General features: G+C 41.5%; 1 protein-coding gene across 1 annotated transcript in view; it reads left to right on the top strand.

The window, feature by feature from the left end:
- The window catches only part of LOC131198065 (integrin alpha-M-like), a 45,513-nt gene that overhangs the window by 16,774 nt on the left and 2,991 nt on the right, over window positions 1–25,748 (top strand). The window contains exons 10-23 of the mRNA XM_058182575.1: window positions 3,197–3,331; window positions 4,825–5,040; window positions 6,420–6,550; window positions 10,904–11,064; window positions 12,948–13,099; window positions 14,574–14,705; window positions 16,085–16,158; window positions 17,522–17,666; window positions 18,477–18,590; window positions 18,692–18,771; window positions 20,051–20,134; window positions 20,236–20,314; window positions 23,777–23,884; window positions 25,016–25,096. Coding sequence (XP_058038558.1) covers window positions 3,197–3,331; window positions 4,825–5,040; window positions 6,420–6,550; window positions 10,904–11,064; window positions 12,948–13,099; window positions 14,574–14,705; window positions 16,085–16,158; window positions 17,522–17,666; window positions 18,477–18,590; window positions 18,692–18,771; window positions 20,051–20,134; window positions 20,236–20,314; window positions 23,777–23,884; window positions 25,016–25,096 — 1,692 coding nt within the window. The remainder of the gene's footprint in view (window positions 1–3,196; window positions 3,332–4,824; window positions 5,041–6,419; window positions 6,551–10,903; window positions 11,065–12,947; window positions 13,100–14,573; window positions 14,706–16,084; window positions 16,159–17,521; window positions 17,667–18,476; window positions 18,591–18,691; window positions 18,772–20,050; window positions 20,135–20,235; window positions 20,315–23,776; window positions 23,885–25,015; window positions 25,097–25,748) is intronic.

Here is a 25,748-nt window from a genome sequence, read left to right as displayed (position 1 = left end):
CATACAGGTAGCCCTTGACTTACAACCATAATTGAGCCTGAAATTTCCGATGCTAAGCAAGACTCGCCACAACTGTTAAGTGACTCACTGCTCTTGTCTGTGGAGATTCTCAGTCATCTAGGCCATGGCTGTCCCAGAAGTGCTTTTTTCAAGGAAGTGCTTTTTTCAACTGGACTTCCTTGTTTTTCTTTGAAGACGTTTCACTTCTCAACCAAGAAGCTTCTTCAGCTCTGACTGGATGGTGGAGAACAGAAGGATTTATAATAGCTTCTTGGATGAGAAGTGAAATGTCTTCAAAGAAAAACAAGGAAGTCCAGTTGCTCCTTGAAAAAAACACCTTTGGGACAATCACTAAAGGTAAAGATAAAGGTTCCCCTCGCACATACTTGCTAGTCATTCTTGACTAGCGGTGCTCTTCTCCGTTTCAAAGCTGAAGAGCCAGCACTGTCCAAAGATGTCTCCGTGGTCATGTGGCCAGCATGACTCAACGCCAAAGGCGCATGGAACACTGTTACCTTCCCAACAAAGGTGGTCCCTATTTTTCTACTTGCATTTTTTTACGTGCCTTCGAACTGCTAGGTTGGCAGAAGCTGGGACAAATAGCGGGAGCTCACCCCGTTACGCGGCACTCGGGATTCGAACCGCTGAACTGCCGACCTTTCAATCGACAAGCTCAGCGTCTTACCCACTAAGCCATCACATCCCTACAGGGACAATCACTACACTTGCTAAATTAGTAACACAGTTGTTAAGTAAATCTGGCTTCTCCCCCTTTGCCTGTTAGACGGTCATAAAAGGTGATCACATGACCCCAGGACACTGCACATACATGCTAGTTATCAAACGCCCAATTTGGATCACATAACCATGGGGATGCTGTCACAGTCGTAAATGTGAAAAACGGTCATAAGTCACTTTTTTTAGTGCAGTTATAACTTTGAACTAAACAAATGATTGTAAGTCGAGGACTACCTGTATAAACACACATGTTTTCAGGTTCAAATCTTACATCTTTTTCCTGTCTCTGTCTCCCAATGGACTGAGAGTGGATTGGTTCTCAGAGAAAAAGGCCACTGACAATGTCCAGATGTTATTATGAAACACATCTGTCTATCTCTGTCTCTCTCTACATCTCTCTTTGGTTCTTCTGATTTTGACACACTGGAAGCTAAAGTGCTAGCACAGAAGTAAGATCATACTTCACAAGTTTTGTGTGATAGATAAGCACTCCATAGATCAGGGGTCTCCAACCTTGGTAACTTTAAGCCTGGTGGACTTCAACTCCCAGAATTCCCCAGCCAGCAAAGGTGGCTGGGGAATTCTGAGAGTTGAAGTCCATCAGGCTATTTTTAATTTTTTTTGGTATTTTTTTTAATACAAACAAACATAAAACATCTTCAATCCAGATATAGTGTGTCGGTAGGTCAATTACAAATCTTTTGTGCAATTTCAACATATATGTATCATTGATTTATCTAATCTTACATTTTATCAATCTAGTATATATCCAAATGTTTTAATCAATTAATCCTTTAATTAACTGTAATATTTTATTCTCTCATTTCATATAAATTATTCTAAATTAATATTTTATCTTATTACATCATTTATTCCATCATCTTAAATCCATTGTATCATTCAACAATTCTTTCCTTATTGAAACCTCTCTCAAACCGTTTTTAACATATTTTTCCTTCTAGCCCAGTGGTTCTCAACTTTTATAGTGCTGCGATCCCTTTAATACTATTCCCGATGATGTGGCGACCCCTTTAATACAATTCCCCACGATGTGGCGACCCCAACCATAAAATTATTTTCGTTTTGAATTTATCGCGCCTGAAGCCGTATTGGCTAGCGATCTGAACTGCTTGCAATTGCCTTGAGGACGGAGGCATTAAAGCGGAGACTCCTCCCCTATTAAGTTTATCGCGCCTGAAGCTAGATTAGGCTAGCGATTGGGAGTGATTGCTGCTGGCTTGAGAGGGAGACATCAGAGCAAAGATTTCTCTCTTTTTTAATTCATCACGCCTAAAGCCAAATTCCCGATTCTTCGACTTGCAGGTATACTTCCCATATTTCCGATGGTCTTAGGCGACCCCTAGCAAATTGTCATTCGACCCCCAATGGGGTCGCGACCCACAGGTTGAGAACCGCTGTTCTAGCCATTGGTAAAATAAATCCCATATCTTATAGTATTGTTTGTCTTCCTGCTCTCTGATTTCAAATGTCAATTTACTCATTTCTGCACATTCCATTATTTTCTTAATAATTTCATCTTGCAATGGTAATTTCTCACTTTTCCAATTCTTAGCAAATACTAAGAAATTAATCCTAGCTGCTGTTACTACATTCACAATCAAAGGTCCACCAGGCTTAAAGTTTCCATGGTTGGAGACCCCTGCCATAGATCAGTGGTGGGTTTCTATCAGTTTGGGCAAACCAATAGTAGCGGCAATGGGAGCCTCTGCCCACCCGCCTGGACATCATCACAGACGCTCTGTGTATGCGCATGCGCAGAAGTGCCGCACGCACTCACAGTTCCAAATGGGTAGCGAAGGTAAGTGGAACCCATTACTGCCATAGACGTTAAATCTCTCTGGCATGTCTCCTTAGAGCACTCCTTTATAGCTTGAAAATATGTTGATATAAAAGTTCCATAATTCCAACAAAGACGAGGAGATGATGGGACTGGTAATCCCAAAATACCGGGACCTACCCAGGCTATTAAATACTTGCTGTAGCTTAATTTTAGGTCTCAGATTGAAATTTTGATCCTTCTGCTGATTAATCTCTTTTCAAGAGAGGTGAGAATTCCTGCTCATGGGAAAAGGAACTTTTCACAGCTTTGTAGAGGGCTTCATAGCTGAAAAATAAACAAATCTTCACTTGGTTTTTGGGTTGAACTGCCAGAAATAAATCAGTTCAGCTGCCAAGCACTAATATAGCTGATTTTGCAGGATTGCAAAGAACCAAGTAAAAGGGCATTAATTATCTGAAAATGTATCTTTTTCCTTTATTGCCTGCATGCTTCATAACATATGGTTGCAGGCTTAGACTCTTCAAAAATATAATACTTCTTGCGTCCAGCAGTAATATCTCTGCTTTTGCAATTAGAACATGAAACATGCAAATAATGGCCTTGCTCCGTTTTTTAAAAAGTAGAATGAAATTAAGAGGTGGTTATTTGATCCAACAGGTTGGTTCTTACTTTGGAGCCACTCTGTGCTCAGTGGACCTCAATCAAGACACAAGCACAGATTTAGTTCTGGTTGGAGCTCCCATGTATTATGATGGCACTGCAGGAGGAAGGGTCCACATCTGTCTTTTTAAGGTAAGAAACTTCTGGATCTATGAAACACAGAATAAATGATGGCTGAAGATGGACAGCTCTAGAGTTTCTATAATTTCCAAATCTGCTCAAAATCCCCAGGTATACACTGTAAATCAGGAGAAGGAGAAATGGAATAGAAACTTTGTTGAGTTCGCGAAATAAGGAGGCAGGAGACAGGACTTCAGTAACATCAGCTCTTAAGTTTATTGTCAGAACCCAGCAACTGGTATAGGAGAACAGTCCTCCTTATATAGCATTTGGGCTGAGGCACCAGCCAATTAGAAACGTGCTTTTTCCTGCCCAAATTTCCCTCCAAGAATTCAAATACATAACACCCAATTTACAACTGGCCGTCTAGTGATTATTTGAAGTTACAATGGACCTCCCCAGGTTATTTGTGACCTGATTCTGAAGTTCTGGTCTGCATTTTTACCTCCTTTAACACACTTTTGCTGAAAACTGGCATTTTCTTCCGATTTTTGGCAAAACTGGCCCATAGAGCTTCGCTTGACATCTGTGGCATTTACTTAACAACCACTGCAAAAAAAAAAAAAAAAAAAGAAGAAGTCATAAAATCAAGCAGGTGCCATGGGTAATCCACTTTTCGACTGTCACGATTTATGACCTTTAACGGGCAGTCTCTTTTACCATTGTATGTCGAGGACTACCTATATTTCTTGATATTTTTGTGAAGGCTGCGCTCCAATACAGCAAATAAATATTTGAAATGAGTGTGACACTCGGCGTAAACATTTTAATTTAGCAATGGAATCTTCCACGTTGCCTCTGGAAAAACTCTGTTTTAAACACAGGCTCTATCTTGAAAGAGAGGGAGGGAGGGAGGGAGAGAGAAAGAGAGAGAGAGGGAGGGAGGGAGAGAGGGATGGAGAGAGAGAGAAAGAGAGAGAGAGAGAGAGAGAAACTGTGTACATGCCAGGAGATGTGAAATACTGAGGATCCACTTATGCGATCAACCCCAAATGGGTTAGGAACCACATTTATTCTCTCTGGGGAATTCTAGTAATGATGGTTTATTATGCAATAAAAGGAAAGGCTAGGTGTTCAGAACTTTCACTGAACTACAAGTCCCCAAATTACTCGGGGAATTATGACAGTCCACAATGGAATAAAATTGTATCCTAATGTAAATATGTTCCCAGATGTTTAATAAAATGTACTGAAGTAGTATAAAAGTAGTAGGAAAAATTTGTAAAGACCATATTGTGGGGGCTGGCCCCTGAGAAACTCATCTGCATTCCAGAGGTGGACTCAGCCGATTCAGACTGGTTGAGTGACTGCGGGTGGGCCCCCCCCCATGCCTACCCACCCGCCTATTTAGCCACATTTTGAGGCTGGGCGCATGCACAGAAGGCACATATGCGAGCAAAGCACATGCGCAGGAGGCCGGGCATATGCACGGAAGGCGAACTGGTGCCAAGAATATGTGAAACCCACCATTGCTGCATTCCAGTTGCATTTCTTACATTTTGCAGAATGAAGCATTTTCCTGTACAGACAGCAACGCAGCTTTAAAAGGAGAGCCAGGACATTTGTTTAGTCACTTTGGGGCCAGCATTGCAGAAGTGGGTGACATCACTGGGGATAAATGGACAGATGTAGCCATTGGTGCTCCGTTGGAAGATGAGAACGCAGGAGCCGTGTACATCTTTTCAGGGAAAAGGGCATCCATCAAGCGCAGTTATGTTCAGGTGAGCTGACATTCAGGCTAGTGATGGGTTTCAAATTTTTTTACTACCGGTTCTGTGGGCGTGGCTTGGTAGGTGTGGCATGGGTTGGTTGGGGTGGCAGTGGAAGGATACTGTAAAATCTCCATTCCCACCCACTCCAGGGGAAGGTTACTGTAAAATCCCCATTTCCTCCTGATTAGCTGGGACTTAGGACGCAGAGATTAGATGGGGGGGGGGCAGTCAGAGGTGGTATTTACCGGTTCTCTGAACTACTCAAAGTTTGTGTTACCGGTTCTCCAGAACTGGTCAGAACCTGCTGAAACCCACCTCTGCCTCAATCCCTCTCTTTCCTCTGGAAGCAAGACTTGGAGATGCCTTGAAGACACCCAGATATACCTTTGCACAACTCTTCTCAACAATCACCATCTTCTGTCCACTCCCTCTTTGCAGAATCTCAAAACCAGGTCCTTACACATTACACAGACCTTTTTGTGTTGTCATTAAAAAACAAAAGCATGAACACCAGGGTGGAGTGATGCCCAGGTGCTGAGAATGCTCCAGGGCAGGGGTCTCCAACCTTGGCAACTTTAAGACTTGTGGACTTCAACTCCCAGTATCATTCTCCCTTTCCCACCAGCACATGGCCTGCCTTTCACCCACTACCACAGAAGATAACTGGAAGGAAGAGGCATGTAGATACACCCATTGTGTCTTCTAGCATCAGTACATCGTTACTAGGTTAATAGTAACATGTCAAGACTTTGTATTGCAACAACCATGAATAGATGAAGAATATCTAAAGATGAATCTTTGATTATATTGATTGTCTATCTGTCTGTCTGTCTGTCTGTCTGTCTATCTATCTATATCTATCTATCTATCTATCTATCTATTATCTATTAATCATCTCTCCATTTTCTATTGTTTTTCATATCTATCCACCCATCTCTCTCTCTCTCTCTCTCTCATCTGATTCTGATTCTCTCTGATTCATAATCTTTCATATCCATCCATCCATCCATCCATCCATCCATCCATCCATCCATTCTCTCTCTCTCTCTCTCTCATCTATCTAATATCTCTCATCTATTATCTATTAACTTTCATCTCTATTTACCTGTTATCTCTGCCTCTCTCTCTATACATATAACATACACATGTATACTCGAGATGGTAAATACGCTTAACATTCTTGTCTTTGAAGTTATGATTGCCTGAAAAAGTTACTTATGACTGTCCTCACACTTATGACTATCACAGCATTCCCCTGGTTATGTGATCACAATCCAGGCAACTGGCAACTGGCTTGCATTTAAGCTGGGCCAGTATCCCAGCGCCATGTAATAGCCATTTGCGACCCCCATTTTTTTCCTTGTTTACCTTCCTTGATCTTTCCACAGCGCATTGAGGGACTGAAGTTTTCTGGAAGGTTTTCTTATTTTGGCCAAGCTATCAGTGGAGGAAGAGATCTTACAGGGGATGGTCTGAAGGACATCACTGTGGGACAACAAGGAAGAGTTTTGTTGTTGAGGTGAGGAAGGATAAAAGCCCCATTTCCCACCAGTTCTTCTGCCTTCTTAAATGTGCACAATCCTCAGTAAATAGAGATGTTTATATTAAGGCATGCTTATAATTATATATTTGTTTAATGTTTACATTTCTTATCTTCTAAACATAGAGGTTCAGGATTCCTCCCATTCCTGTATTTGAATCAACTCATAATCTGCTGGGTTGGTGAATGCAATGCTGAGCTGCCACATTGGAAAAAAAATGTTAGCATAAAAATAGGGGGTCTACAAGTTAGTCAGTTTCCCATTAGCAGGACCTCTCACTTATCCTGTCTTCTGGTTCCCTGGGCTCAACCTCTTCTGTAGAAGTTGAGATCTCCAGGCCCTCTGCTTCCTAAACTAGCAAACCTATTGTTTCTCACTAACCCAAAAAAGACAACAATGAAACTGGAGGAGGAGGACATTGGCTTCAAGACAGTTTTTGAAAACCCTGTCATTGCTGCTGGAAGAACATGGTTTGACCCAGTGGAAGAAGTAAGGATAGTAAGGTTGACACCAGTGAAGTAACTTGCTACATGGTAAAAAAAAAATGCTCCTCAGAGATTGGGAAGTGAAGTCAGCAGCTGTGTGATGTATCCTCTGCTAAATCAGTGTTTATCAACCTTGATATCTTTAAGAATTCTGGACTTCAACTCCCAGAATTCTCTGACTGAAAGGAAGACAGCCAGACTAGGAAATTCAGGAAGTTGAAGTCCAGATGTCTTAAAGTTGTCAAGGTTGAGAAACATCAGCTTACAGTAGTGGGCAAAATTGTGGAAACCTTTTGGAAAAAGTGTATTTTTGAGGTTTGATGGCTAAATAACACCACTTTTTTTTTTAAGTTTCAAGATAATCCTATTCTACTGCTGGAATGGCCTGGGAATAGCCCAGACCTTAACCTAATTGAAAATCTATGGAGCCGACTAAAGAAAATTGTTAATCAGAAGCGACCCAGCAATAAAACCCAGTTAATAGAAGCAATCATTCAATCTTGGTTTCACATTATAACAGCTGCGGAACTAAAAGACTTGGTTCACTCCATGGGAAGATGTTGTAAGGCTGTAATTCATGCTAAAGGTTACCCAACTAAGTATTAACTGACGTGATAATTTTTGTATATCTCATTTTTTCTATGTGTTTCACTTTCTTCTTTATACTTTTTTTTATTTCATTTGTCACAACAATATACATAAACATCGACATAAGACAACAACACATCATAAAAGAAAAACATATATATATAAGCAAAAGTATGCAACAACTATGAAACTACAGCCACCTATCTCCACAACCCCCATCTCAGACACACCAACAACAGCCAAGCCTCCTACAACTGACCCCATTTCATTGGGTTCACAACCCCTAGTGATCACAGAAAAGGAAGTGCAGGACCTATTTCACAGACAAAAGCCAGGAAAAGCTCCAGGCCCAGACAAGATAACTCCTTCTTGCTTAAAAGTCTGTGCTGACCAATTGGCCCCCATCTTCACCCATATTTTCAATAAATCACTAGAGATGTGCTATGTTCCTTCTTGCTTCAAATGCTCTACCATCATCCCAGTGCCGAAGAAGCCCACCATCAAGGAACTGAATGACTACAGACCAGTTGCTCTAACATCTGTAGTCATGAAAACCTTTGAAAGGCTAGTGCTTTCCTACTGAAAACCATCACGAATCCGCTCTTAGACCCCTTGCAATTTGCATACCGAGCAAATAGATCAACAGATGATGCTGTTAATATGGCTCTGCACTACATCCTACAACATCTTGAGTCTCCAAAGACCTATGCAAGGGTCCTTTTTGTAGACTTTAGTTCAGCATTCAATACCATCATTCCAGACATTCTTCTAACTAAGCTAAACCAGCTACAGGTACCGGAACAGACTTGTAAGTGGATCACAAGCTTCCTAACAAACAGGAAGCAGCAGGTGAAGCTAAGCAAGATCACATCAAATACCTGTACAATTAGCACAGGGGCCCCCAAGGCTGTGTGCTCTCCCCACTTCTCTTCTCTCTATATACCAATGACTGCATCTCCAACGATCCATCTGTTAAGCTACTGAAGTTCGCAGATGACACAACAGTGATTGGTCTCATTCGAGACAATGACGAATCCGCATATAGACGAGAGGTCGAACGACTAGCCTTGTGGTGCAACCAAAACAATCTGGAACTGAACACACTCAAAACCGTAGAAATGGTGGTAGACTTTAGGAAAAACCCTTCCATACTTCCACCTCTCACAATACTTGACAACACAGTATCAACAGTAGAAACCTTCAAATTTCTGGGTTCTATCATATCGCAAGATCTCAAATGGACAGCTAACATCAAAACATCATTAAAAAGGACAACAAAGAATGTTCTTTCTGCGCCAACTCAGTAAGCTCAAACTGCCCAAGGAGCTGCTGATCCAATTCTACAGAGGAATTATTGAGTCTGTCATTTGCACCTCTATAACTGTCTGGTTCGGTTCTGCAACCCAACAAGAAAAACACAGACTTCAGAGGATAACTAGAACTGCAGGAAAAATAATTGCTACCAACTTGCCTTCCATTGAGGACCTGTATACTGCACGAATCAAGAAGAGGGCCGTGAAAATATTTGCAGATCCCTCGCATCCTGGACATAAACTGTTTCAACTCCTACCCTCAAAACGACGCTATAGAGCACTGCACACCAGAACAACTAGACACAAGAACAGTTTTTCCCCGAAGGCCATCACTCTGCTAAACAAATAATTCCCTCAACACTGTCAGACTATTTACTGAATCTGCACTACTATTAATCGTTTCATAGTTCCCATCACCAATCTCTTTCCACTTATGACTGTATGACTATAACTTGTTGCTGGCAATCCTTATGATTTATATTGATATATTGATCATCAATTGTGTTGTAAATGTTGTACCTTGATGAACGTATCTTTTCTTTTATGTACACTGAGAGCATATGCACCAAGACAAATTCCTTGTGTGTCCAATCACACTTGGCCAATAAAATTCTATTCTATTCTATTCTATTAATTTGATATAATGAAAGGGAACAATAGGACAGGAACGGTAGGCACTTTTGTGCTCTTATGCACGCCCCATATAGTCCTCTTAGGAATGGGGTGAGGTCAATAGTAGACAGTTTTTGGTTGAAGTTTTTGGGATTTTGAGTAGAGATTATAGAGTCAGGTAGTCAGTTCCAAGGGTTAACAACTCTGTTACAGAAGTCATATTTTCTGCAATCAAGTTTGAAGCGGTTGAATTAAATTTGAATCTATTGTTTGCTCTTGTATTATTGCGATTGAAGCTGAAGTAGTCTTTTACAGGAAGGATATTGCAATAGATGATTCTGTGTGTTAAACACAGGTCATGTCGGAGTCGGCGGAATTCTAAGTTTTCTAATCCCAGGATTTCAAATCTGGTGGCATAAGGTATTTTGCTGTTTTCAGAGGAGCGAAGAACTCTTCTAGTAAAATATTTCTGGATGCGTTCGATTGTATTAATGTCAGAGATGTGGTATGGGTTCCAGACGGATAAGCTGTATTCAAGAATAGATCTGGCAAATGTTTTGTATGCTCTGGTTAGTAGTGTAGAGTTTTTAGAAAAGAAGCTGCGTAAAATTAGGTTTACAACTCTTAGGGCCTTTTTTGCTATGTAGTTGCAGTGGGCTTTGGCATTTAGGTCATTTGATATGAAAACTCCAAGGTCTTTGACAGGGTGGGGGTCATCAGTAAGGTAATGACCATCAAGCTTGTACTTGTTGATAGGGTTCTTTTTTCCAATATGTAAGACTGAGCATTTGCTGGTTGAGATTTGGAGTTGCCAAGTTTTAGACCAATCGGATACAAAGTCAAGGTCTTTTTGAAGGGTAGAAGTATTGTTAGTGGTGTTAAATAGTTTGACATCATCAGCAAAGAGAACGCAATAACTTGAGATAAGGTCACAGAGATCATTTATGTATAGTATGAAGAGTGTTGGTCCAAGAACACTACCTTGGGGAACGCCACTTTTGACAGGAACAGGATTTGATAGAGCATTGCCGACAGGAAGGCATTTATCCAATTGTGTACTGTAACTGCTATTCTAATAGCAAATCCTTCATAAAAGTTATTGCATTACATTCTTGATTAAATTATCTTTCCATTGATATATACTTTTATGGTACTACACCCCCCCCAAAAAATGTGGTGTTATTAGCTAGCTTTAGAAAATACACTTTTCCCAAAAGATTCCCACAATTCTGGCCACTACTGTAAATGTTTTGTGCCGGCTCATGTTGGATGCTGATTCCTGAACACACAGTATCTTAATGAAAATAATCTTCCCTTATCTTATTGCTTCCAGGTCTCGTCCTGTTCTACAAGTGAAGGTCTCCATTGTGTTCCACCCACCTTCCATCCCAACCTCAGTCTTCCAGTGGCAGAAGCCAACATCTCAGGAGAACGTGACCAGCATGGCAGAAGTGTGTTTTGCCGTTTCAAAAGTCACTCAAGATTTTCTAGGAGGTGATGAGAAATGCTGTAGTCCTTTGGGGTCCTATAGCAATCCACATCCTTCAAACCCATGCAGGGCAGATTCTTGGTTAATTTAAATATGTAAAAAAGGGCATGATATATAGCCCTCTTATTGGCCTCCTGCTTCCAATACCATGTCTCTGTTTCCTCTTTTCTAGCATTTCTCCATATTTACTGTGGAAACCTCTCACACACCTCCTCCTGCACTAATACAGTGTTTCTCAACCTTAGCAATTTGAAGATGTGTGGACTTCAACTCCCAGAATTTCCCAGCTAGCATGGAATTCTGGGAGTTGAAGTCCATACATCTTAAAGTTGTTAAACCGATATATGGCTTAACCGATATCAGTTACCACTATGTCTTGTTTTAACTCTTCATTTAACTTCCTCATTTTAAGATTTTCGTTGCTCACAGCATGGCTCACCTCTCTCCTATATTGGGTAAAAGTAAAGGAATAATCTGTCACCAGTTGTATTTAGCTGAATGTTTTCAAGATGGCCTTTGTGCCCCCAGATTATTCATTATTATTATTACATTAGAAGAGAATAATTGTAGCTCAGGATTGAGCTTGGAGTCCCTGGTGGTCTTTGAGCTTGGTTCTTTTCTTGCAGACATGATGAAAACTCCTTAACAAGTCCAAAAAACATTAGACAATTCTGGAAGACTGTCACCAGTGATGAAATATAAATTTTTTAATTACTGGTTCTGTGGGTGTGGCTTGGTGGATATGGCTTGGTGGGTGTGGCAGGGGAAGGATACTGCAAAATCTCCATTCCCACCCCACTCTGGGGCTAGCCAGAGGTGGTATTTGCCAGAGGGGGTATTTTGGTATTTACTCAAAATTTCAGCTACCAGTTCTCCAGAACCTGTCAGAACCTGCTAGATTTCATCCCTGCCCGACACCCAAACAAATCAGCCATCAACAGGCACATAGAGATAAAAAACATCTACATACCCTGTTTCCCCCAAAATAAGACATCCCCTGATAATAAACCCAATCGGGCTTTTGAGTGCACGGCAATAAGGCCAAGCGCTTATTTCAGGGTTCAAAAAAATATAAGACAAGGTCTTATTTTCGAGAAAACATGGTACTATTCAAAAGAGACAACACAAAAGTTAAAAAAGAACCAGAAAGACCAAAATAGTTCTTCTCCAGCAATCAACACCCAGTTAAGCAGATTAACATCAAGATTAGCACTAGACCAGCAATCAAGCAGTAAACAACAGTCCAGTCAAGGACCAACCAAGTCAGACAAACAACCAAACAGTAAACAATAGCCTAAGAAACTACCAAGATCTTGTATATGAACAGAGAGCCACTTGTATATGAACAGAGAGCAAACCCCACTCGCTTTCTAGCACTGACAATGTTACCTAGTTGGGTAATGAAACATTTGCAAGAAAACAGCCAAGCTCAGAGAACATCAAAAACCCTCAGGGCAGGGGTGAAATGCTACTGGTTCGCTCCAGTTCAGGCGAACCGGTAGTAAAAAAATGCTTTAAAATGGTAAAAAAATAGATTCTGAGGATCGTGCGGCACAGCTGATTGTCATGTGACCAGGTGGTTCACACCCACCCAGTCACAGGACCCCACCAAGCCATGCCCACCAAGCCACGCCCACAGAACCAGTAGTAACAAATTTTACATTTCACCACTGCCCCAGGGAATTATTAAACTCAAATGAAAAGTTGACATCATCATTTATCAAAAACTTATGTACAGAAATATGGGCATGGATAAGTAAAGGGAAAGTAATTACTATCCTTCTTCTGACAGAATGAAATCTTTGCACTCTGCTGAGAATAGACATTCTTCTAAGAACAGCAATCCATGGGCAAAGTTTTGAAGCTCTTTCTTTCTTTTTCCACCTAGATGAAATCCGCAGTGAGCTTTCCTACAACCTGACTCTGGATTCTCATAGAATAAAGACCCGAGCCTCCTTCACTTCTAAGTCTCCCACCCTGCAAGCAAACATTTCAATTGGACTTAAGCAGAAATGTCAGAGCCACCAGATTGAACTATCTGTGAGTTGGTATTATGTCCTGACTATCTTCCCATAAATATCTTTGGAGAAACGGAAGGTCTGTGGTCAGAGAACGACAATTTTTCTGCCTTTTTATATCAATCGCTTGGGACCTGATCGGTCTCGATCACCCTGGTCAGGGAGCCAGAGGACACACCTTCTTTTTAAGCCCCAAGCTACCTAGATCAGGGGTCTCCAACCTTGGCAACTTTAAGACCTGTGGACTTCAATTCCCAGAATTCTGAGAGGAATTCTGGGAGTTGAAGTCCACAAGTCTCTGTTTCTCTGGCTGAGGAATTCTGGGAGTTGAAGTCCACAAGTCTTAAAGTTGCCAAGGTTAGAGACCCATGGCCTAGATAACTACCAAGAACAAGTTCTCTCCTTCCTTTGTAAATCATAAAACTTGCCTCCATCGATGACTGGCTTATAACATCTTGGCGCTGAATTTTAATTAACCTCACAAAAAATTCCTGAAAGAACTAAAGTCAGTTGAGGCAATATTTCCGGAACGGGCCTGTTTTGTTCCATTCTGTGCAAGGAAACCCTGATAAGAAATATAACATTTTAAGAACATGTCTTTTGGATATATATATATATAGGTCGGGGTAGTCAACCTTTTTATACCTACCGCCCACTTTTGTATCTCTGTTAGTAGTAAAATTTTCTAACTGCCCACCGGTTCCACAGTAATGCACCATGTATTGTCGTCTGCACATGCCTCTCATGCATCGTGGATTGGGTTTGAGTGGGGGGGGTGCCGGCTACCAGCTCTGCTTGTCTGTTACAGCTGGGTGGTGTGGGGGAAGATGCGCGAGCTATTCTGGGACGAGGCTCTTTTGTTTGCAGTCGCACTCTAGCGCTATTTAGTTTCACGTACGTAACATGAACTAAACTTTTGCGGAGGTGATACAAATAGTATATTTTCAGCAATTGAAATTGTCACAGGGAATTTTATGAAAACCTAATGAAAATGTTTTTAAATAATGTTATGAATTTTTTTAAAAAAGTCAATTAAATTAAAAAAAAGCAAAGTGCTTCAGTATCGGACAAAACCCCTACCGGCCACTATGAAAGCTGGAACGCCCACTAGTGGGTTGTAGGGACCAGGTTGACTACCACTGATATAGGTAGTCCTCAACTTACGATCACAATTGAGCCCAGAATTTATGTGAGAAATTTGTTAAGTGAGTTTTGCCCCATTTTAAATATGCCCCGTCATAAGTTGCCAAACGCCTGAATTTTGATCACGTGCTCATGGGGATGCTGCAGGGTAAAAAGTATGAAAAACAGTTATGTCACTTTTTTCAGCACTGTTGTAACTTCGAATGGTCACTGTATGAATGGTCATAAGTTGAGGACTACCTATAATTCATTCTTTTGATGACAAAAAAAGTGGTTCATTCTTTTTGCAGAAGGAGCTGATTACTGTATGCATTATTTTTTTTAAAAAATTTTGTGTGTGTTGCCTCTCTCAGGTTGGCACTGAGGATACTGTGACCCCCATCACTTTAAGGCTGAATTATAACCTCACAGGAAAGTCCATCGCTAAAGTCCCAGATCTCCTGCCCATCCTGAGCAAATGGTCAAAGCCAAACTACATAGCTGAGGTGACTCTCCCTAAGGTTTATCATGGTACCCCAAAATCCAGCCACAGTTGGAGCCGTTGTGTCATAGTGGTGAAGGTGTTAGACTAGGAGTGAGGGGGAAACAGTGGTGGAATGCTGCAGGTTTAACAGCTGGTTCAGTGAGTGCGTGCTTTGCACACGCGTGCTTGTGTGTTTAAGATGCTTGCGCGCAGCGATGAAAATGGAGCATTTAGAAATTCAGCTGCTTACCTTCCAAGTCAGCAATGGTAAGTAGAACAGTGATGTGGGGGGAAATAATCTGTGCCACGTGATTGAGATGAGCTACAAAGCAGGAAATAAAGGACAGGATAGAGTGGGGACGAGGGGGCGGGGCAAACTGATCATCGATGCTATTGGTTTTCCCGAACCTGTCCGAACCGGTCCGAACCGGCTGAATACCGTCTCTGGGGGGAAACCCAGATTGTAGACCTTCTCAGCCATGAAAGCTGACTAAGTGTCTTTGGGCCAGTGGTTACAATGCTGGCCAAGGAGTTGGAAATCCATGTTTTCTTCTACCCTCAATCATAGATATGCCCCAAAAATGCTTTTTCAGGAGGCAGCTGGACTTTCTTGGTTGTGTTTTTTTTTTTAAAGATGTTTCGCTTCTCATCTAAGAAGCTTTTTCAGCTCTGACAGAATAGTCATGGAAGGATGGGCAGGCGGGTGGGCTAGGGGTGGGTTTCAAAACTTGTCACTACCGGTTTGCTCATGGCCGTGTGTGTGTGATGCTTCTGCGCATGTGCAGAAGTGTCTGGGTGGGTGGGTGGAGTTTCCCGGCGCCGCTACCGGTTTGCCCGAATCGGGGTGAACCGGTAGCAACCCACCACTGGGGTGGGCCTATCAGATCGTTGTGGCAAATCGGTTCCCTCCCAGCTGATCGTCGGACCTACCAGTTCACCCGGACTGGTCCAAACCGGTAGAATTCCACCCCTGAGTAAGTCCCCTCCTCTATACACAATTGAGTGGTGGGTGGCGGGGAGGAACAAAATGAGTTAGACTTGTAAGGTAGTAACAGAAGATCACACATCAATAATAAGTGGGGTTACAGCAGAGCAGTGGGGGCAGCAGCTGTCACTTTCAGAAATTTCTATTTAGCAGGAAGGAAGGGGAAGCTGGTCAGACACATATGAGCTGTGGGCTCCCCTTATTAAATGCCATGAACTCTCAGGGTAATTTTGACTTGTCTTTCAGTCACTGTACAGTTACTATACTGTAAATCACTATCATAGGTAAGGAAACCAATACCAGAAGAAGAGAATATTGGTGCAAGGTTCACGAAATAGAGTCAAACCATCAAAATTGAGGTGTACTTTGTCTTTAAGCTCTCTCTCTCACTCTCTCTCTCTCTCTCTCTCTCTCAGCTCCCCTTTGAAAAGAACTGTGGGAATGATGGACTATGTGAGGACATTTTGCAACCCTCGTTTACTTTCTCAGGGTAAGAGAAATATTTCCTCCCACACCTTCTGCCTCACATTTCTGTTATCTATGGCAGTCTTTCTCAGCCTTGATAACGTCAACTCCCTGAATTCCCCAGCCAGCTAAATTCTGAACGCTCTGCCAAATTACCTTTTTAAACATTTTTCAGTCCTTTCTGTTATGCAAAATTGTTATAAATTCATCCAGCTACTCTGCCTTATCACTCCATAGAGAATTTAAAATTTTAATATTTAAAATATATTCCTTCATTCTGATTGGTTATCTTGCTTTGTAGAGTGTTGTCACCAATCTGCACATATACTGTGCTTGTTAGATCAAACAGCACTGCTTGGAACCCTATTAAGTTAACAAGAGGCCTTGACACTAATTGTTTGAATGGAATAAGCTCTTACTGATTTGGAATTGCTTGGCTAATAAGCACTCTTGATAAGATTTCAGTTAATCTTCAATTAAAGAGAAAGGGTTGGATCAAGCTTATGTTACATGCACTAAGACCCATTGAGAGCAATGTGGGAAATAGCTCATGACAAATTTAAGAACCAATGATTTCAGGTGGCCCTTAACAGATTCACCACTGACAAGTGGCAAGGGGTGTTTTTCCTTTCATATTGATGTATGCAAATCCAAGTAATCCTCGACCTGTGACCACAATGGAGCCCCAAATTTCCATTGCTGAGCAAGTCATTTATTAAGTGAATTTTGCCCCATTTTATGACCTTCCTTGCTATACTTGTTAAGTGAATCACTGCAGTTGTTAAGTTAGTAACACGGTGGTTAAGTGAATCTGACTTCCCCCACTGACTTTGCTTGGCAAAAAAGTTGCAAAAGGGGATCACATGACCCCGGGACACTGCGACTGTCATAAATATGAGTCAGTCAAGCATCTGAATTTCGATCACCTGACCATGGGGGGTGGGGTTGCAATTGTCATAAGAGATGTGACAGTGCAGTGGTTAGAGTGCAGTACTGCAGGCTACTCCTGCTGACTGCTGGCTGCCTTCAATTTCACCAGGCTGAAGGTTGACTCAGCCTTGCATCCTTCCAAGGTGGGTAAAATGAGGACCCAGATTGCTGGGGGCAATAGGCTGACTCTGTAAACCACAGTGTAAAACACTGTGAAGTGCTATATAAATCTAAGTGCTAAGTGCTAATAAGTGTAAAAAAGGGAAATAAGTCACTTTTTTCAGTGCTGTTGTAACTGGAAAAAATTATAATTGTTGAACGTTGAGGACAACCTGTGTAATTGTAAGTACTATTGATTTTCTGTTACTGATTCATCAACCATCCTGGCCTGAATGTGGCCTTCATAATCTGAGACTTCTAACAAAGATACAGAGATTCTTTCCTTTACTCCCACTTAGCCTGCAAACTTTAGATGTGGGTTTGATTCCCGAGTTCACCGTAACAGCCTCCCTTCTGAACCAAGGAGAGGACTCCTATGGCAGCACTCTACGCTTCTTCTACCCTGCTGGTCTGTCCTATCGCAAAGTCACCTTGCTGCAACAGGTAAGAGAATAAAGGATGCACCAGCAGAGGTGCAGACTAGAGGCAGATCCACTTGGATTGCTATATGTCATGGTATGTGGAAAAGGCCTAGGGAGACTAGACACACATGCTATCTAGGGAACAGTTAGATAATAAAATAGAATAGAATAACAGAGTTGGAAGGGACCTTGGAGATCTTCTAGTCCAACCCCCTGTTCAGGCAGGAAACCCTGTACCAGTTCAGACAAATGGTGGTCTAATCTCTTCTTTAAAACTTCCAGTATTGGAGAATTCACAGCTTCTGCAGGCAAGTTGTTCCACTGGTAAATCGTTCTAACTGTCAGGAAATTTCTCCTTAGTTCTGGGTTGCTTCTCGCCTCAATTAGTTTCCACTTCTTGTTCTGGCCTCAGGTGCTTTGGAGAATAGCTTGACTCCCTCTTCTTTGTGGCAGCCCCTGAGATATTGGAACACTGCTTGCATGTCACGCCTAGTCCTTCTTTTCATCAGACTAGACATACCCAGTTCCAGCAACGGTTCTTTATATGTTTTAGCCTCCAGTCCCCTAAGCATCTTTGTTGCTCAGATAAGAGACAGCATAGCCCAGAGCTGCATATTGGGTGGACCAAGAGGTTCAGAAGGGACTGTCCCTAATCTCTCAAGCTGTAAAGGTGATGGTGGGAGAATTGCATTTTCAGGCCCAATAGATTATGTTAGTAGCTTTATACTAAAGTAGAATTTGTTTAACTGGTTGTGTTTGCTGTCTGGACTACCTAGTAATGCTGAAATTATGTCCCACCTCTCGAAACTTTGTATGTATCCCCTTGTCTTAGGCCAGCAGGAAGGTGACGCGAGTCCAATGCCATTCAGCCCCTGCCCTGGAAGAAGAGCCCAGCCGCAACGCCACCTGTAACATCAACCATCCTATTTTCTGGAGTGGGGCAGAGGTGGGATCTGCTTCCTTTTTTCTATTTGTGTTGACTGCCACAACAGTTGAGGAGGACTGCAGCTGTACCCCACTTACTCTCTCCATCTTTGCATGTTTCAGGCTATTTTTGTTGCCACTTTTGATGTCTCCCCAGATGCTAGCCTAGGGGACACACTGCAGATTGTGGTCGAAGCTGACAGGTATCATCCATGCTCCTGGGTTTTATGGGTTAATAGAAGTCAACATTATTCAGTTGCTTTTGAGGGTGGAGGCTGATGGCCAACAGTAAGACCATGAGTGTGTGTGTGTGAGTGTGTGTGTAGAGAAGTTCTTGGTGCTCTCTGAGCATGGTTGTTTTTTTGCAGACGTTTCATTACCCAAACTAGGTAACATCATCAATGCTAGTCAACTCTGCAAGAAAACTCTGCAAGAAAACAACCATGCTCAGAGAGCACCAGGGATCCCCCTGATATTAACTATTTCAACATGTGAATTTGGGTGCCAATCCTGCAGTGTGAGATACTCTACTGAAAAACTTTCAAGCTGTTTCATTGGGGTACCCTGAGATTTCTCTGAACACTTGTTAGGAATTTCTCATTAGGAAAATGAAAAACAGAAGACCTTGAGGTCAATGAAGCTATTGCAGTTGAGTATTCACTGCAGTATGTTGAAACTAATGAAACCTAAATAGGTTGTCTGGTGTTATACGTAAGCAATAGCACTTAGATTTATATACTGCCTCATAGTGCTTTATAGCTGACTCTATGCAGTTTACAAATATTGGCATATTACCCCCAACAGTCTGAGTCCTTATTTTGCCAACCTCAGAAAGATGGAAGGTTGAGTCAATTTTGAGCCAGTCAGGATTGAACTACTGGCAGTCAGCAGAGCTAGCCTGCAATACTGCATTCTAACTATTGTGCCACCATGACTCTTGAGGACATGTGTCTTGAGTGGAAATCTAGAACTAGAAGAAAGTAAATTCACATGGACTGTGATCCCCAAGGACCAAATGTTTGAAAAGGCATGAATGTAAATCATATTCTGGACCCCTTTATAATTATGAGGGCAGCAGAAAAAATATTTAGCTGAAATAGAGTGATTTACAAAGATGTAAAAAAACACTGTGACTTATCTGTAGTAGGGTGCTTTTATCATACTGGAATTTAATTTTTAATTTACTTGTACTAATTTTGTAGGCCTCTTGCTCAGTTTTTCTCCCAAGGCTATGAAGTATTACAAATTTTAAAATTTCAAGAATACTGTCCCTCAGGGAAAATGAAGGAAGATTCATATTAAGACAGATGAGATGAAGAAGCAAAAATGGAGCTAAAGATTCATGCAATATATTACATTAAAGCATTTTTGCTACGGTGCATGATGGGGACCAAGATGTAAAAAGCACCACATGATAGAATAATATAGATTGTTTTAGAATTTCCAGATGAAATAAAATCATTTTTTCTTCCACTTGTTCAGTGAAAACGGTGGCAACAGCACCAAAGACGTTAGTTATGAAGCCACTTTGCCTGTCAGATATGCTGTAAACCTCCTGATCAACATGTAAGTAATTTTTAAAAAAGGAAACAGAATGTGTGTCAAGGATGCTGTCTTTGGTATTTTCCATTTCTACCAAAGTTCTTTTCTCTGTTAAATCTTCCCAGGGGTGAGGAATCCACCAAGTATATGAACTTCACCATTGGCCAAGAAGATGCACGAAAGAGCATTGAACACCGATATGAGGTGAAGGGCAAAAGGCATAAGAAAGTGTAGTCTGGTGGTTGGTGGGATGAGGAGAATGGTGAGGCTAGGGAATTCTGGGAATTGAAGTCCACACATCTTAAAGTCACCACCCGTCTTTAAAGGCTGTTGCTTTAAATAGGGTTGTATTTTAAATTAAGGCAGCAAATTAGTTGATATTCCTGCAGTTATAGAATAAAAAGGTAAAGATAAAGGTTCCCCTCACACATATGTGCTAGTCGTTCCTGACTCTAGAAGGTGGTGCTCATCTCCATTTGAAAGCCGAAGAGCCAGCGCTGTCTGAAGTCGTCTCCGTGGTCATGTGGCTGGCATGACTAAATGCCAAAGGCACATGGAACGCTGTTACCTTCCCACCTATTTTTTCTACGTGCATTTTTTATGTGCTTTCAAACTGCTAGGTTGGCAGAAGCTGGGACAAGTAACGGGAGCTCACCCCATTACATGGCAGCACTAGGGATTCGAACCGTTGAACTGCCAATGTAGACATATATTATTGTCCATTTCCAGCCTTCCCAAACTTCCAGTAGGCCCGTTTTTCACCCTCCACAAGTTTCTGTGCGCTCCCTGCACTTACCTGCATCCAAAATGGGCCACATGGGGACTCCTAGGAGGGATGGGGTGGGGTGGGGTGGGTGGGGCCAGCCAGGAATGAGATTTGGGGCTTCTCCAAACTGCACAGAATCTTAGCAAGAGGTTCTCCCAAACCCCTGCAAACCCCCAGCAGCCCACCTCTGAGCGGTCCCCAACCTTTCCGGCTTTGTGGCTTGGCAGGGTGTTTATACGTGTGTAATAGGGGATAGTTCCTTGTATGTAGTCAGCTGGCATGGGTGTGCAGCTCCATTTGTATGAGTGGTGATTGCACGCACACATTGCTCTTAAGAAGGGAGCTTCATGCGTGAGTGCAAGTGGCCACAGCTCACACAAGGAGAGCTTGGTGCATGAGCCCAAGCAGCCATCACTCACACAAAGTTTTGTGTTCGCACAAGTGCTTGCCTGCCACCTGTGCAGCCCAGTTCTGAACAGGCCATGGCCCGGGGGTTGGGGACCCTGATCTATACCCTGATGGCCACCTCAATTTGAAATTTAACACAAAGTAATACTTTGTAATAAGTAATTTGTATCAAAATAGTGAGCATTGGTCATACCTAGGTTGCTAGTCTTTTGCAGATGAATAGCCTGTTTCCCCCAAAATAAGACATCCCCTGATAATAAGCCCAATCGGGCTTTTGAGCACATGGCAAGAAGGCCAAGCACTTATTCCAGGATTCAAAAAAATATAAGACGGGGTCTTATTTTCGGGGAAACACGAAGCAAGATCAAAAGGATTAAATGAAATTATAAACCATCCCTGAAAATCTACTTGTAAGGTAATGGAGAAGGAACTGAGCCTTTGCTTATCAGGTTGATAATCTATTTTATTTATTTATTTATTTATTTATTTATTCATTCATTCATTCATTCATTCATTCATTCATTTATTTTATCACACAGTATATATAAGCATAAGAAAGGAAATAATTATACAGTATATAAGCATATATATGAGTATGAGTATGTAATAACTATATTAATTGGATATAACGAAAAGAAAAGAAACAATAGGACAGGAACGGTAGGCACGCTTGTGCTCTTATGCACGCCCCTTACAGACCTCTTAGGAATGGGGTGAGGTCAATGGTAGATAGCTTTTGGTTGAAGCTTTGGGGATTTTGGGAAGAGACCACAGAGTCAGGTAGTGTATTCCAAGGATTAACAACTCTGTTGCTGAAGTCATATTTTCTGCAATCGAGATTGGAGCGGTTCACATTAAGCTTAAATCTATTGTGTGCTCGTGTATTGTTGTGATTGAAGCCGAAGTAGTTTTCAACTGGAAGGATGTTGTAACAGATGATTCTATGAGTTAAACTCAGGTCACGTCGAAGGCGGCGTAGTTCTAAATTTTCTAAACCCAGGATTTCAGGTTTGGTGGCATAAAGTATTTTGTTGTACTCGGAGGAGTGGAGAACACTTCTTGTAAAATATTTCTGGACACGTTCAATTGTATTGATGTCAGAAATGTGGTATGGGTTCCAAACAGTCGAGCTGTATTCAAGAATTGGTCTAGCAAATATTTTATATGCTCTGGTTAGTAGTGTAGTGTTTTTGGAGAAGAAGCTACGCAAGATTAGGCTTACAACTTTTAAGGCCTTTTTTGCGATGTAGTTACAGTGGGCTTTGGCACTTAGATCATTTGATATGAAAACTCCAAGATCTTTAACAGGGTGGGGGTCATCAGTAAGGTAATGTCCATTAAGCTTGTACTTAGTATTTAAGTTCTTTTTTCCAATATGTAAGACTGAGCATTTGCTGGTCGAGATTTGGAGTTGCCAAGTTTTAGACCATTCAGATAAAAAGTCAAGGTCTTTTTGGAGGATAGCTGTATTGTTGGTGGTGTTAAATAGTTTGACATCGTCAGCAAAGAGAACACAATTACTTGTAATATGGTCACAGAGATCATTAATGTATAATATGAAGAGTGCTGGTCCAAGAACGCTGCCTTGGGGAACGCCACTTATAATAGGAACAGGATTTGATAGAGCATTACCAATTTTGACCACTTGTTGTCTGTTTGATAGAAAAGCTGTTATCCAATTGTGGAGGGGTCCTGAGATGCTGTAGGATTTTAGTTTTAGGAGAAGTTTATCATGTACTACTGAGTTGAAAGCTTTACAGAAGTCTATGTAGATTGCATCTATTGCTTTGTTTTTATCAAGATTTGTAGTCCATATGTTTTTGCAGTGAAGAAGTTGTAAATTACATGATAATTTTTTTCTGAAACCAAATTGTTTATTAGAGAGTAGGTTGTTTGTTTCTAGATGGAGGTAATGGATTGGTTGATGATAGATTCCATTACTTTGCAGGTGACACAGCAAAGAGAGATAGGTCTGTAATTTTCAACTAGGCTGGGATCTCCTTTTTTGAAGATAGGGATGACCATGGTGAGTGACCAAAGTTTGGGAAGGGAACTGGTCATGAAAGCTTTTTCAAAAATTATGCTTAGGGGTTCTGCTCTATTAGTGGAAATCTTTTTAAGAAGTATGCACATAGTCCATCAGGTCCAATAGACAGGGATGGTTTCAGTTTGTGAAGAGCTTTTTCAACATTATCTTCTAATTTCTAATTGAAAGGAACTTTTGGGAACAAAATGGAGGAACCAAGAGGTCATGATTAGAAGTGTTCTTGAGTTAGACTCAATGACCTCTAAAGCCTCTACCAACTTGAGAATTCTGTGACATGCTTCCCTTCCTTTCCCTGCTTGCAGCTTCAAGGACCCAGTCTACTTTGTGACCTCTGATGCTACCACTTCTTTTCACTTTCTTAGAGAGCAGCAATGGAAGGGAAAGAGGACCTCTTTCTGGTGGAAAATTGGCTGAAATGTTTGATCAGAATTCATGTTTTTTTCAGGTGAAGAATCTTCATGAACGAAGCATTCCTTTCACGGTCACATTTCAGATCCCAGTAAAACTGAAAGGGATCCTGGTTTGGGATGTGTTTCAAGTAATCCCTTCTGAGGTATGCTAGCTGTCATGGATTATTTCGTTGTGGCTTTCTGGTCATTCCACTGAAGAACCTCCTGGCTGGGAAAACATGTGCTGGAGATATTCAGCCTCCATGGATCGGTTGCTGATCATGCAATCTATTAGCACTTCACCTTGTGATGTGATTTGACCCATCGCACCAGACTGTCCAGCCTGGGCCATTCTGATTCATTAACCTGCTATGGTTTGGTAACAGGGTGTTGAAAGAAATATCCATCTGATTCAGTTCCAAGTGGGGAGAAAGACACTGGAAACATGGAGGCTGATTGGAAAGATGGTTTAATGGAGGAGAAGCATCAAGCACATTGTCCTGGTGCAGCTAAACACATGGAGTGGAGAGTGAGGGTTATTGATACCCTCTCTGGGCTTTGAATTTGAGCTTCCTGTTCCTGTGGCAAGAGCATGTATTCAGTTAGTTGCTTGACTCCCATGGGGCTATGCAGGGGTCATAGCTAATTTTGTAGGTTATCTGAGTCAAGCTTGATTGAAGCTTGCTGATGCAATGAAGGGGCTTGTTGGCAATTCCTATTGTGGCTGAATGGCTTTGCCCTGAAGGATAATCCCATCATCCTAGAGCTGAAGATCTTTTATTTTGTAGATAGGCTGGCCCATTCTTTCTAAATGGGCACCAAATATCTGCTTGGAGGGAAGGGACAAGGAGCTGAAGCTCTGAGTTACTGTGTCCCTTAAGATTTCCATTTCTCTTTTAGGGGAAATATAATATTTTACTTTTAAAATATTTCTCAAAATATTTCAGTCTTCTAGGAGGGGTGACTTCCCTCAAGGGGAATCTATGTGGGTGTTTTAGTGCGTTTGTAAAAGATGTAGTTTTAGATCAGGTTGAATCAGTACACCCCCCATCCCCTACAATGAGAACTGGGTTCCTACCTTGTTTTAAAGAAGTCCTTTGGTTGAAACTCTGCTAAAGATCTGAGGATCTACAAACCCTGATTGAAGATTCTTCTCCCAGCTTCTGGAACTCATTTGGAACCAGGATTTGGAGAAGCAAAGGTCTTACTGAGGAGAAACAAAAGATGTCACCATTTGTCTCCTGCTCCATCCATCACCTTCTCTTACTAATGACTGGACCTCTCTCTTTCTGCAGCCTGAAGTGGCCAAGTGTGTCTTGGAGAGAGAAACTCCCGGCTCCAAGGATCTTCTGGCAGAGGAAGCAGAGTCCCAGTTGGTGAGCATGCTGGTCCTTTTGTTTAGGAGGAAAAGCTGCATTTCATAGAGAAGTCATATGTATTGATTTATGAGACTTGCCATATGCTGCATAAATAAATATGTCAATTCTGAGGTAGGACTATGGATTTTTGAAAAAAATAATTTATAAAGATAATTTGGGATTTAATTTTGGTCTACTAGGACAGAATTGCAGTTTGTCAAGGGCCATTTTGTCCTTGTATGATTCCCCCCTTTGGCCTTATCATGGCCTTATCTTTTTTTTATTCTCTCTCCATTCCTCCCAGGACTGTTCCACTGCTTCTTGCAAAATCATCCAGTGTAATGTTTTGTCACTGAAGATACACAAAGGGCCACTGGAGTTTAGGATCAAAGGAGGCATCAATTTCAACTGGACATCCCAGGTACAGAGGCTGTGTTTTTTGAAGTGTGAGATATACACAAAATAATCCTGCTACAGGCCAAATCTAGAAAAGTCTTATTTATGTATTTATTTATTTGATAGCTGCTCATCTCAACCAAGTGACCCTAGCTTAGAATTCTAACACAATTTAAAAAAACATTAAAGCAATAAAGGTATCCATAAAACAACAGCAGCCACAATGATTAATCCAATAATAGTAAAGTCACGTAACGGGGCCCTTAACACATTC

Source organism: Ahaetulla prasina, chromosome 4, assembly GCF_028640845.1.
Source record: "Ahaetulla prasina isolate Xishuangbanna chromosome 4, ASM2864084v1, whole genome shotgun sequence".
Classification (NCBI taxonomy): Eukaryota; Metazoa; Chordata; class Lepidosauria; order Squamata; family Colubridae; genus Ahaetulla; species Ahaetulla prasina.
Note: the sequence above shows the minus strand (reverse complement) of the source record. Positions and strands in the feature narration are given on the sequence as shown.